This window comes from Protopterus annectens, chromosome 16.part0 (genome assembly GCF_019279795.1).
Source record: "Protopterus annectens isolate FY-2018-M chromosome 16.part0, PAN1.0, whole genome shotgun sequence".
Classification (NCBI taxonomy): Eukaryota; Metazoa; Chordata; order Ceratodontiformes; family Protopteridae; genus Protopterus; species Protopterus annectens.
Window position 1 is genome coordinate 247,780,436 of NC_056750.1, and position 15,240 is coordinate 247,795,675.

The following is a 15,240-nucleotide window of genomic DNA, read 5'->3' on the forward strand; positions in this document are numbered from 1 at the left end:
GCAGGGCATAAGACATTCAGGCGTACCATACTCGGACCAGATTGCCCCAGTAGGAAAAAAAAAAAGCTAGGGAATGGAGGGAAAAAGCGAATACTGCAGCGGTGAAGGCAAGGACATCTACAGTTATGGCAAGATTTTACACAACTGTACTATGTCCTTACATTCACTGCTGCAGTATTCATTACAAATGGAAGAGTGCCAAAGCTCAAGAAGAAACCTGAGAGGAGGAAGCAGCAGCAGAGCCCTTTAAGAAGCCATGAAGGATGGCATCTACAACAACCAGCCATAGCTCTGGCAATTCCATCCAACTGCACAGATACGATTAAACTAGGAATCAACACAAAAACCGCACTGGAGTACAGAAAGCTGTAGTCACAGAAGTATAAACTGCTTAAGAAACACTAACTCTTTATTCACTTATACAATCCAGTTAGTTAAAGCGCTTTTTGTCCACCTAAATAGGTAGACTTCCTCAGAACTTCACACAGTGTACTGCATTCAGTAAGCTTAAAACACGAAAGCAAGTACTAACAGCTGACAATCAAGTAGTCATAATGTTTCAAGCTTAAATTTAAACAAACAGTACACCCTCATAGGGAAATAAAAATATATAAACAACATACTGGACCTATTTAAAATGTAACAGTGCTCTTTAAACCATACTTTCCAAATACAAATAAAAACCTTACAATTTAGAAAAATGGATATATATAAAAATATAAAGAGACACACTGTGTGTTTCTAAAGTATTTAAAAAATTTTTTTAACCCATAGTGTTGCTTTTACCTTCTTAGGCTTTTCAACTTTAACACACAACTAATTTAACACAGATCATTAAGTCCTGGGTAAGAGTAAGAATTCAATTTGATCTGCCATTTCAGTTCTTTCTCTTCTAATAATAAATGTAAAGGAACTCCCTGATGTTTATCTACAACTTGGTCAATTATTAGAAATTTAAAATGGTGATCCTTGCATATTGAAATATGTTTTGCCAATGCATTTTCTTGTTTAACTTTAATTGCATAAAGGTGTTCATAAATACGGTCCCGGAGTCTACGTTCGGTTTTCCCCAACGTAGAAACCGGGACATTGTTGACAAAGTGCAAGGTAAACAACCATACGCGAATTACAATTAGTTCTAAGTTTCAAACCATAAAGTTTCCCATTAATTTTAAATTTGTTTGTTTCGAGTATGCTGTTACATCTATTACAACTTTGGCACTTAAACATACCCGGTGTTCTAACTGAACTGGCAGGGGGTAGTTAAAGTAAATTCTTCAAATTCTTGCCACGTCTAAAGGTAATTTCAGGGTGAATTCCCACCTTGTTGTACAATAGGGAATTAGTTTTGAAAATATCACAATTCTTTTTAATAATATCCAGTCATAACTATTGATATTAAAAGTTAAAATTAATCTAGGATAACTTTCTTTCAACTTTGATGTCACTATTCAGGGAAACACTAGTTAAATTAAAGGGAAAGCCAGTGTTAGTTACCTCCACGATACCAGGCGTTTCACTGTGGACGCTCAAAATTGGCCTATACTCTCCTCTCTGTCTTTTAACTAACTTCTTTAATAAGAGCTTCCAACAATGAAGGTGGATATCCCCTAAGAGTGAACATAGATTTTAAATTGTCACATTCGACTTCAAAATCAGTATCCAGACTTACAATACGGGCAGCTCTTACAAGTTGTCCCTTAACAACTGATCTCTTCTGAAAGTTGGGGTGACAACTAGAAAAGTGTAAGAGTGAATTGGAATATGTGGTTTTCCTGTGAACGGTGGCTACATAGGCTTTTAGGGCCTCATTTTTTCTCTAACCAGATATCCAAGTATGCCACAGCACTTGCGCTGAATGTCGATGTAAATTTTAAAAATGATGTATTGAATATCTCAATAATACTTTGACCCAAATTTTCATCACCTTTTATCATAATAAATATATCATCTAGGTATCTGGTATAAAAACACATTTTTCCATTCAAAAAAAACTGTTTGTTCTCTCTCCCACTGTGCCATCACGATGTTAGCTATACTGGCACCACATGGGGAGCCCATCGCCACCCCGACCTTCTGTAAAAGGAAATTATCACCCAACATAAAATAATTGTTGTGTAAGATAATTTCAAGTAATTCTATTACCAAGGAAATTTCCCCCTTGGAAGCATTTTTCCTTTTTAAGGTGGTAGCCACCCACTCAGTAGCTATGTCATGAGGAATACAAGTATACAAGTCTGACGTCAACTGTTAGAAAATTAGAGTTGGCGTCATATTCAAGTGTGTCAATTTTAGCTAAAAAAGACCATGAATCTTTACAAATGTGCTCTTCATCTTTTAGATATTTCTTCAATATTGAATCGACAAATTTAGCACAAGTGTAAGTTGGTGAACCTCGACTATCTACGAGGGGTCGCATAGGGGGGTGGTTGATGTTCTTGTGGATTTTGGGTATACCAAATAACCTAGGGTATCTAGGGTGCAAAATTAACATATAGTTGTACAGGTCTTCATGTAGTCTACCTTCAATATACATATCTTCAATACTGTTTTTAATCGAGGAGTATGCCTTATTAATCTCAGATCTAGAACTCTCCTCATATGCCTCGTTGTTAACTAAGTCAATCACCCTGTTAAAATAGTAGTCTTGATCAAATATTACAGCTCCTCCCCCCTTGTCAGGCTTACAAATACGTAAATTGAAAAGTCTGACAAAATCTAAGAGATCATTCTCTTTGTTAGTGTCATCCAAGTTTTTAACATTGGTATAGTGTTTTACATTGTACCTCAAATCTAACTCGCACATAGTTTCAAAAAGTTGAATTAATGGGTGCAAAGGAGGATTAAATACACTGGGAATACGAAAATGATTTAAGGTACCATTGTTTCCCTCAACCTCCAAGCATCAAATTAAAATTCAACTTTCGAGTATAAAGCTTAATGTCCAAAGTCGTAGCAACTAAGTCCAAGTTGTTTTTAGGAACGTATGTATATCCTTTAGACAATAGTTCAATTAATTCATTCGGGACAGTCACTGAAGAAAAATTGTAGACCTTAAAGTCACCAGTGCTGTTAACCAAAATTACAGGACTAACAAGATCAACAGAATCTTGGTGAACGAAATTATCAACCGTATCTTCAGTATTAACAGTCATATCAGCAACTGATGGTAACAATGTCAGACTCAACATAGTCCAAGTAAGCACCTTCCTCTACAGGGGTATTATAACCATCAGTAACTGGTAAGATGTCCTCCAAATTCTGTATGAAACCCGTACATTCTAAATCACGGTCATGAGAGCATAGCAGTACATGGTTCACTTGGGTTTCTGTGTTCTCATTCTGTTGATGCACATAGTTCCTCTGTTTGGGTATAGCTCCCTGTCGTACACCCTTGTGAAAAACCTGGTGGTATTGAAAAGGTAGTTTAAATTGCCCATTTTGGTTGTTACCTTTGTTACGATTTTGCAAACGTTCACTTCTCACAGTAGGTTCATCTTAGTTTACTGAATCAGAAATGGCTGATATAGAAGGATCATGTAGCCCCAAGTTCAAGTTATTATAACTAGGGGCCCTATCATTGTTCATATTATAAACTTGGTTCTCATTACTTTGAGGAACGTGTTGCCAAGTTTGGGAAACAGGTGGAAGTGGGGTAAGCAGTCCCGCTCTCATACGCAGCACAATCACGCTCCAATTTTTTAATTTTATTCTGTTTTAGTTTACCCAAATATTGATTCACACTATTAAAACTGCGTTCATAATCAAATTTGTATCTTTCAAATTGTGTCCAGCTTAATAGTGGAATCAAGGGCAATGATATCCTTACTCAGCTCATTTACCCATATTGTATAATGTTTCACCATCAGTTTCAACAAATCAACACCATTACGTTCAAACAATAATATAAGGTGATTATGGAACTCTGAATTAGAGACCAACCCAGTAGGAAATTGATGGTGTCTAAGTCCCTTAGGAATGACTTGCAAGCCAAACATTCATTAAAATAATTAATCTCCAATTGGAGTTTTTTCATCTTAACAAGTAGTTTATCAAATTTTTGTAGCTTTGACACAATGTCTGGAGGTATATATTTAACTCGTTGTTACCTTGATTATTAGCGTCCTTGCTAGCAAAATTACTTGTCTGGCGTGCAAAGGAAAAATCTTCTGCAAGCCAACAATTAATATCAGCGAGTCCATTACTGTTCAAATTCGTTGTGTTACTAAGAGGTTTCTCAATTGCTCTAATGTTTGCAACATCTGCCATGCCAACTCGAGTTGTCGGTACCAGCAAAGGGGAAATAGTCCTTATATTATCCCCAAGAACAGGTAAATTATCAGAGACAACATTCAACACTTCATTCAGTACTAAAGCAGAATTAACTTGATTAGAGGGCTCAACAAACGCATTCCCACCAATTGCGTTATCATTTAAATGGTCCAGTACAGTTGTATTGTTACCTTTAACAGAAGTAACTAGGGGAACAGCAAGTAAGTTCCTCATTTCTTGCTGCTGGGAATCAATTCGGTCCAGTCGTGCACATAATGAATCCATACGTTGAAATGAGTCAAACAGTGAATCGTGTCCCGCAGTATTAGTAACTTTAGCTGGTGCTGACTTAGCACTATCACAGCCTCTCAAGATTAGTGGAGTAGATTCCGGCAAAAAACTGCCTTCACACTCCAATGCTGTAGACGCCATAAACTCGAATGCACAGATACGATTAAACTAGGAATCAACAGAAAAACCGCACTGGAGCACAGAAAGCTGTAGTCACAGAAGTATAAACTGCTTAAGAAACACGAACTTTTTATTCACTTATATAATCCAGTTAAAGTGCTTTTTGTCCACCTAAATAGGTAGACTTCCTCAGAACTTCACAGTGTACTGCATTCAGTAAGCTTAAAACACTAAAGCAAGTACTAACAGCTGACAATCAAGTAGTCATAACGTTTCAAGCTTAAATTTAAACAAACAGTACACCCTCATAGGGAAATAAAAATATATAAACAACGTACTGGACCTATTTAAAATGTAACAGTGCTCTTTAAACCATACTTTCCAAATACAAATAAAAACCTTACAATTTAGAAAAATGTATATATATATATATATATATATATATATATATATATATATATATATATATATATAAATAAAGGACACACTGTGTTTCTAAAGTATTTAAAAAATTTTTGGGATATTTTCAAAACTAATTCCCTATTGTACAACAAGGTGGGAGTTCACCCTGAAATTACCTTTAGACGTGGCAAGAATTTGAAGAATTTACTTGAACTACCTCCTGCCAGTTCAGTTAGAACACCGGGTATGTTTAAGTGCCAAAGTTGTAATAGATGTAACAGCATACTCGAAACAAACAAATTTAAAATTAATGGGAAACTTTATGGTTTGAAACTTAGAACTAATTGTAATTTGCGTATGGTTGCTTACCTTGCACTTTGTCAACAATGTCCCGGTTTCTACGTTGGGAAAACCGAAAGTAGACTCCGGGACCGTATTTATGAATACCTTTATGCAATTAAAAAAGTTAAAGAAAATGCATTGGCAAAACATATTTCAATATGTAAGGATCATCATTTTAAATTTCTAATAATTGACCAAGTTGTAGATAAACATCAGGGAGTTCCTTTACATTTATTATTAGAAGAGAAAGAATTGAAATGGCAGATCAAATTGAATTCTTACTCTTACCCAGGACTTAATGATCTGTGTTCAATTAGTTGCGTGTTAAAGTTGAAAAGCCTAAGAAGGTAAAAGCAACACTATGGGAAAAAAAAAAAAAATCTTTTAAATACTTTAGAAACACACAGTGTGTTTTTTTATATATATATATATATATATATATATATATATATATATATATATATATATATATATATATATACACACACACATATATATACACACACATTCTAAATTGTAAGGTTTTTATTTGTATTTGGAAAGTATGGTTTAAAGAGCACTGTTACATTTTAAATAGGTCCAGGACGTTGTTTATATATTTTTATTTCCCTATGAGGGTGTACTGTTTGTTTAAATTTAAGCTTGAAATATTATGACTACTTGATTGATGTCAGCTGTTAGTACTTGCTTTAGTGTTTTAACCTTACTGAATGCAGTACACTGTGTGAAGTTCTGAGGAAGTCTACCTATTTAGGTGGACGAAAAGCGCTTTAACTGGATTGTATAAGTGAATAAAGAGTGTGTGTTTCTTAAGCAGTTTATACTTCTTCTGTGACTACAGCTTTCTGTGCTCCAGTGCGGTTTTTGTGTTAATTCCATCCTACTGGTAATGTTTGGTAAAGGTACGCACAGAAATCCAGGTAGGAGCTTCAATAATAGGAGCAGCATCTAAACCTTTGAAAAAAGGTACCAGAAGCCACAGCTGTAGTAGAATGAGCCTTTACAGAAGGAAGGCTGTTGCCATGAAAAGTTTAACAAAAGAAAATAGCCTTTGAAATCCAAGTGGAAATAGTTTGCTTGGAAACAGCCAAACCTAAACACCTAGGATGAAAGGAAACCAATAACTGGTCTCATTTTCTGACAGGTCAGGATTTTAACTGGATAAAACTAAAGCACTGAAAATAAAAACGGAACACCACTGCAGCCAGAACGATATAAAAGAAAAGAAACGCAATTTATTTAAAGACCAAAACAGCGTTTTCGCTTCTAGAAAGCCAGAAGCTTCATCAGCAATTGAAAGGATTAAAACCAAATGCATTTAAAACCAAGTAACTGGCGCTTGTTGACGACATCACCACAAGCGCCACAATATTGCTTAAAGGGGCAACGGTAATACTTAAAAGGGCAACAATAACAAGGAGAGCGGATGGAAACCAATACATAGTATGCCCTATAAAACTTATATAAAAGAATTAAAACATTCTAAAATGAAGTGTGGAGCTAAAAAGTTGTATATAGTGAATATCAATAAACAAGAACTGAATGTACTACTACAATGTTGCATATATTGCTTTGCTAGGGTTAAGCCCACTTAGTGTTTTATTCCAGCTATAGTTTAAAGTAATAGCAATCTTAACACATTGTTTTTCTTCATATGCAGCTTTTTTCTTATTGCTTGCTCCTGTTAGGTGACCCGATGTAGTAGTACATTCAGTTGTTCTTGTTTATTGATATTCACTATATACAACTTTTTAGCTCCACACTTCATTTTAGAATGTTTTAATTCTTTTATATAAGTTTTATAGGGCATACTATGTATTGGTTTCCATCCGCTCTCCTTGTTATTGTTGCCCTTTTAAGTATTACCGTTGCCCCTTTAAGCAACATTGTGGCGCTTGTGATGTCGTCAACAAGCGCCATTTACTTGGTTTTAAATGCATTTGGTTTTAATCCTTTCAATTGCTGATGAAGCTTCTGGCTTTCTAGAAGCGAAAACGCTGTTTTGGTCTTGAAATAAATTGCGTTTCTTTTCTTTTATATCGTTCTGGCTGCAGTGGTGTTCCGTTTTTGTTTTCAGTGTTTTTTTTTGTTTCCTATTCAACTCGGATAAAACTAAAGCGGTCTAGGCACACAAGGTATGCAGCACCCTCTCACTGTCAGATTGCGGACAGGGGGGAAAAAGTAGGCAAATTAATAGACTGATTAAGTGCAAACTCATTAAAACCACCTTCGGCATGTGTGTCAGTACACAAGGACACCCTGCCCTCATAATATATCACAAAAGGTGGACATGCCATAAGGGCTTACAACTCAAGACACCCATCTGGCAGTATTAAGAGCTGACAAAATAACAGTCTTCCAAAAACAATATTGCAAGGAAGCTGAAACAGCAGGTTCAAAAGGAGCCAATTTTTCCAGAAGAAAATTAAGATCCCAGGGAGGAGGAGGAGGAGGGGGAGGAACAGGCTTCCTGGGAGGTCTAATATTAAGGACGCCTTTAAGAAATTCCTTAGCCTCAAATCTAGAAGCTAACAGGGGAGATAAAGGCACACAAGCAGAGAGCGCCGATAAGTGAGTCTTAGAAGAATAGGGCAAACCAGCATTGAGCAAATCGCACAGAGAACCAAAGGAACATCCACAGAAAGTGCGTCCAGGTCACAAGACAGCAAATTCTTCCATTTAGACAAGGATTTCCCAGTAGTAGGTTTCCTGGCCTCCTGCAGCACATCCTCAGAAGAAAAAAAAGGTGTCTACGAGGGATCAAAACCTCATCACCCACAGTGTCAGCTGAAACGCGGATGGATGAAACCCCTTGTCTTGTGAGGTAACGTGGGAGGACTGCCCTTGGCTAGATGCAGAAGTAGAGGGAAGTAGTGCTGTCACGGCCAAAATGGAGTCACCAACGGAGCATCCTGTTGAATCTAACAGGACTCTCAGAATAAGAGGAAGGGGAGGGAATGCATAAAGAAACATCCCCTTCCAAGAAAAGGAGAGGGCGTCCACCTTCCAAGCCAGACGACCTGGAATCCAGGCACAAAACAGTAAGTTGTCTGCTCAAAGGGGAGGCAGAGAGAGATCTACTTGAGGAGTACTCCACTGGTGAGATCTGATGGAATATAAACTGCTTGAAGAGTCACTTGATATTGGATAGCCAGATCCCATACCAGAAGTGCCAGCCAGCAAAGACTGTAAAAATCACGTACCTCCCCCCCCCCCAGTCTGTTGATGTTTACCACAAACTGTGGTATCATCTGTGAATACCTTGACAGGCACCAGAGAGAACACAGGATGAAAGGCCTGAAGAGCCAGCATAAGAGCTCTCATCTCTGAGGTGGACATGTTCCTTCTGCTGACAAGCGACCACACTCCTTGAACCCTCAGAGAGCCAAACTTTGTTCCCCATCCCACATCTGAAGTGCCTGTGAACAGATCCTGAGAGGGAAGAGGATGTTGAAAAGGCAGCCCTGGATTAAGTGGCAACTGCTGAAACCACCACAGAAGTTCTTTACACGGGAGAAAAGAAACAGGAAAGTCAAGGATATGCATGGTGAAAGCCACACAGACTTCAGAAGCCACTGGAACTTCATGTGGAGTTTGGCCAGAGGGAGCATCAGAATGGTGGAAACCATAAACCCCAGAGCTCTCAAACTCCCTGGCTGTAATGGAAGCCAGGGAAAGAAAAGTTTGAAAGAAATGAGTCTCTATGCCTTTGGAGGCGGCAGGGATGTCAGCATTGGCACCATTTGAATCCCACAACCCAGAAAGACATGATCCCGAGGACGACTTAAGTTTGCGAATCCCAGGCTCTGAAGAAAAAATGGTACGATTAAGATTTTGCAAAAGGATCTCTGGAGAAGATGTCTGACTCAGGTGGTCATCCAAATAAGGAAAAATTTGGATCCCTTGAAGCCCTCAAAAGGCAATCACAGGAGCGAGGCATTGGTGAATATCCCTGAAGCAGTAGAAAGGCCAAAGGGAAAAGCACAGAACTGAAAATCCCAGGAAGCAGAGAAATGTAAAAGTCTCCTGAAAATAGGACGGATCAGAATATGCAGATAGGCATCCTTGTGGTCCAGAGACACCAGAAAGGCCTGAGGAAGCAAGAAGGGAAAAGGACTAAAGGGACAACATCCGAAAGGAAAGCACGTTCAGAAGTGTTTAGGTAGCAGAGGTCTAGAATAGGTCTCCAAGTACCTCTTCAAAAGGGGTTATGAAGGTTCTACACTATGGCTACAAAGGACAAGGCCTTCAACACCATTCCCCATGCTGGCATCATACAGAAGGCACAGGTATTAAAATGGACTCGCTTGGTAAGGTAGATAGTAAGTTGAAAGACAAACCACCCAATACTTGTAGGCATTTCATCAGAAAGTGACCAGTGGTGGCACTCAGGGCCAATTGCTTGAACCACCCCTTTTCAACCTTTATTTCTTAAAACCGCCAAAAAGCCAAGACCTCTGGCTATCCAAGTTTACAGAAGACTACAAAAAGGGGGTAGTTAAGTCACCCATAGAAACCCAACCCTCCCCCAGAATGAACTGCCCTTAAACTCTTGCTGTATTACATATGATCTCAAATTAAAATGATAAAAACTGCAGTGTCACTTTTGTAAGCCAATTTCCTTAGACAATGAAGATGGAGCCATCAATGACTCCCTCTTGGAGCACTGCGAGACAATGGTTGTTCGGATGCCTTTGAAGGCGATTAGCTGAACAAAATAAAGATCTACTATTACTGTGCAATTAGAAGCCAGATTGCCTCAGACCTCCTGTATCTTTGCAAGTCCAATGGCTCCACCAACACCAGAAAATGGGACCTCTCTTTACAGTAGACAGGTTTATAATCCAGTACCTCCCACACTTTTGGAATAAACTTCTCCCACACTTTTGGAATAAACTTCTCCCACATTTAGCAGTACAACTCCATACCTACAAATCTAAAACACCATTTTCACTTTTAAACTCTGCCGTTTTACATTTGTTTACTGGGAAATACCAACTGGGCACAGGTCCAGTTTCAGTGGAGGACAGGGGAAAAAAAGCTCCACAGAACAATAAATGAGCAGCAGAGTACATGAACAATTGAACATACATACAATAGCACATACATACTGCAGATATCTAGCTAGAGGCTAGAAATAAAGGTAGGATGTAGACAGTACCAAGCTCAAACTGATAGCGTTCTAAATTCATACCCAAATCTTGTCTACAAATATTGCACTAAACTCAAACAGATAAAGCAGATGCTCCACATGAAGGTGGAACAAGCTGGAAGGGCTAAATAGGATGGAAGGGGAAGATAGAGTAGTAAGAGGAGACAGTAGTATACGTGGTAGTGAGAGGAAGCTAGGTGCAAGTCGGTTGGATATGTATTTGGAGTTGAGATGAAGTGAGGTAGTTAAGCATGTTTTAACATGTCAGAGAGTGTGTGTGTGCGTGTGTGTGTCGGGGGGGGGGGGGTGAGCCACAGCCTGCAGAGGAAGGAATGCAATGATCAGTCGTCTTTCAAAAAACTGGTTCAACCCAGTAAGTTAATACTACATTTCGAGCAGTTCAAAAATTTGTTGGAGGGCTACAAACTGTGGTCAGTGTGCTGCAGAGTAGTTTTAAGACACACACACACAGACACACACACACAGACACACACACACACACAGACACACACACACACACAGACACACACACACACACACAGACACACACACACACACAGACACACACACACAGACACACACACACACACAGACACACACACACAGACACACACACACAGACACACACACACACAGACACACACACACACACACACACACACAGACACACACAGACACACACACACAGACACACACACACACACACACACACAGACACACACACACAGACACACACACACAGACACACACACACAGACACACACACACAGACACACACACACAGACACACACACACAGACACACACACACAGACACACACACACAGACACACACACACAGACACACACACACAGACACACACACACACACACACACACAGACACACACACACAGACACACACACACAGACACACACACAGACACACACACACAGACACACACACACAGACACACACACAGACACACACACACAGACACACACACAGACACACACACAGACACACACACAGACACACACACAGACACACACACAGACACACACACAGACACACACACAGACACACACACAGACACACACACAGACACACACACAGACACACACACAGACACACACACAGACACACACACAGACACACACACAGACACACACAGACACACACATTTTTGCTTAAACACTAATGTACAAACTCATAGGTTGCCAATGGGTTACCTGTACCTGGCTTACAGAACAATCGCGGCCCCGGCCCTAATGGAAATGCTACACATTTGTAAATCAAATTGTAAGAGGGGCGTTTCCTCCAGGGATCTTAACCTAACCACAGACATGAACAGGCCATGCTGGAGAGATAGCTACATCTCCCAGAGACTGGCACTTCTCTGGAATAAGCTTCCAATTCATGTGAAATTTAGCCCCTCCCCAACCCTCTTCGACCACAACCTAGATCAATGGATGGGTGACCATACTCTCACTATCCTGGGGTGGTGTCCATGTCCCTCCTGGATAGAGAAGTCTGTATTAACTACATATACCCTTACCTCTGCAAACTTCACCTCACCTAACCACTGTCAATTAGGGTAACTTGATAAATATGGCTAGGCTTTGTAAGGGCTCTAGGGCAGTTAGCAAGCCTATTGCTGCTCCAGTCAAACTTGAAATCACATTTTCTTACACAACATTTAGCACTTCATAGACCATTTTCAATTAACTGGAGAAATGCATTCTACAGATCTGCACAAGTACTTACAACCCACTACCACATCATCCAAACCAAGTGAATAATGTTTCAAACTACTCAGCCTGCAACTATTTTGATGACCATGGCTGACAGTACACTGCTGCTCATATTATACTGAACCATCCTCTCATATCAGTGCTATAGTTCATTCACACTACAGTCCAAGTATTCTGAAACAAAGCAATTCATTTTGTTACTGTCAAACTCAGTTATGTTTGATACCTCATTTTATCCGTTTTACATTTGCTCAATGCGATGGTTTCATTTTAGCACATCATGAATACAATCTGTAGTTCAATAATTCTCACGTGATTAATTACATTGTTGCATAAAATCTCCTGACTAAAATATATTCATTAGCATTTAGATGATGCACACAAAACCATGACTAAAGGACTACTGCTTAATAAAGGAGTAATTCAAAAATTGAGGACTCCAGTTTAATTTTGGACAACACGATTCGATGCAGCACCCTTCCTTACTGCTCTGCATGGACTCCATTACTTTTGAAGTATTCAAATGTCGGCTACATTTCAGCAGTTTGAATGGCAACCACAGGTCAGGTGGGCTCTGGAATCACATTCCCAGGCACGTTTTGACCATTTCACAGAAATAGACCATCTCAGAGACGCTTATACTACTCTAATGTATAAGTAGAGGGGCTGCATGCACTCTTGTCAGTGACCTTATCACCATACTGATGCAGCTCTGCAGCTGCAGCACATCATATTATGCCTCAGTGTTTACAACACACAGCAAAAGCAGTGAACGTTCCTCAATGGCAAATCAGTTGTCCAGTCTTATCGCCATAACCCCCCCCTTTTACTCGACCCCATTCAACTGGTTCATAAGATGATGCTAGGCTATTGGCCTGGAGGCACAAGTCTAGCCAAACATTTCACCCATGTTCCCTCAAAGTCAGCACCTGTTCCACCTGTCCAGCAGGGACAGGTGGATCCCAGGGGTGTATTTTCTGTTTACCATCCAGTTGTCCAGGTTCCTCTTAAAAAGAAGGCTAGAGATACACTGCTTGACAAGAACAAGGTACAGCTGAAGTACACTCAAGTTCCTACTGCTTAACCATTATTTCAGTTCCTACTGCTGCTTAACCATTATTCCGGTTACACTATCTTTTAAAGAACTTCCAGAAACCATGGCAAGCATTGTGAATGAATTTTCAAGTATCTTCATGGCAACACAATCGCCTCCCCAGTGAGGACTACCACATTAAAACTGGTTAAACCAAACACACATCCACACTGATTTCTGCTACCTGAAAAAGGATAGCAGTACCAGTGGACAGTGGTTGCTGGTGTATGTACAGAGGTGGGGAAGCACATTACCAAAATTCCTCAGCAGGGTTTAGGTAGCATGTGCATCTTCATGGCTGTAATCCAACCCCCACCAAGGACAACTGCCTGCACCAGTGATTCACCAAGCCTCAGCCAAAGATTCTACCATAACCACATTATGCAAAAAGTGACCACATTATGCAAAAAGTGAGATGTAAGAAAATGTGCATATTTGAAAGTTCTTCCCTCCCTGTAAGATCAAGTTTCAGTTAAATGCAGTTTGTTAGACATAACAGTATTTTATTCGTGCATGCAGTTTGTTAGACATAACATTCAATTTGTGCAGGCCTAGAAATGTAGCTATATTAAAGCAGGCCTCTACCCAATTTATTACACAAGTGCTCACAGTATTTTCACAGAAGCTTACCTGCTTCCTGAGCTGCTTCCAACTTTTTTTCTGCTTCTGCCCGCCTTTCACTTCGCTTCTCCAACTAAAATGAGGGTTTATTTATTTATTTTTTACACTAACAGCAAATCCAACTTGACAAGTACACTATAATCAAAGTAACACAAGTCACAGAAACTGCCTATTTTAATAATTCGTAATGAAAAGCTAGTATTTTAACTACCACTCTCTATATGGTCAGAGGACTGGCCTTACCAATGTATAGTTTCTATGAACAATGAAATGAGACAGACAACTTTAAGTTATCTACAAGGCTTTCAGACTGGATTACCCCCTGCTTCCCATTAGATGGGACATGCATGATTTACATCTTAAAACATCAAGACTAAATTAACAAGTCACCCTGAAAATGCGGTTATTAATGGAGGTCTCAATACACATTCTAATATGTGGTTCATCACTACCTTACTTGTCTTTTGTTGTCTAGTAAGATGTTATGCTCTTTAAAATGAGATGTCATAGCATTGACAGACAAATTGCTTCAAATAGTAGCAAAGCTTCCAAACAGGCTGAAATGGACTAGGTGGGTACAAAGGCCTAAGGAGCTGTTCAAGGGTATACCCTCAGATCATCAACTGCTATACACAGTGCCTCACAAAATGTCTCTTACTTCTGGCTCCTCATGAAGCAAAACAATTGAGGTATCAGTAGTACATACTGTAATCAAGCATAGGGAGGGAGAAAAAAAAACTTGCTGTTGTCAACTGTCTATATGTTATAGACACAGGGTATCATGTCCCCGATTACAGTAAACAATTGGGGGGGGGGGGGGCATTATAAAAAATAAAGAGGATAGTGTAAAAGATGCGACCATAATGCGACTTAGGATCCCCTGCAAAAACTAATCAGCCTCATCAAGGCATGCTCATGGAAAGTAAGCCTGCTGCAGCACTTCTCACCACATAACAGGTCGTATGAAATTTTATGAGCACAGGCTACTACTGTCACTGCCCCAGTAGCTATTTAAAGTCATACAAGATACACCTGCAGAAGATTAAGAGTCCCAAGGTTAAGCAAAGGAATCCTCAATCACAGACCTCTGCAACTTTGTATCCATGCACTTTATGCCCTCAAACAAGACAGATCCTGAAAAAAAAAAACAAACACACACTTACTGGCCTGTAAAGCATGCACCTCCCCCCTTGACTGGGGGAATGCAATTCCTGT

At 39.5% G+C, this 15,240-nt stretch overlaps 1 protein-coding gene across 1 annotated transcript in view; it reads right to left on the reverse strand.

Annotated features, from left to right (window-relative positions):
- Positions 1-15,240, reverse strand: part of FEN1 (flap structure-specific endonuclease 1) — a 607,423-nt gene that overhangs the window by 584,371 nt on the left and 7,812 nt on the right. Inside the window, exon 4 of the mRNA XM_044058601.1 lies at positions 14,035-14,098. Coding sequence (XP_043914536.1) covers positions 14,035-14,098 — 64 coding nt within the window. The remainder of the gene's footprint in view (positions 1-14,034; positions 14,099-15,240) is intronic.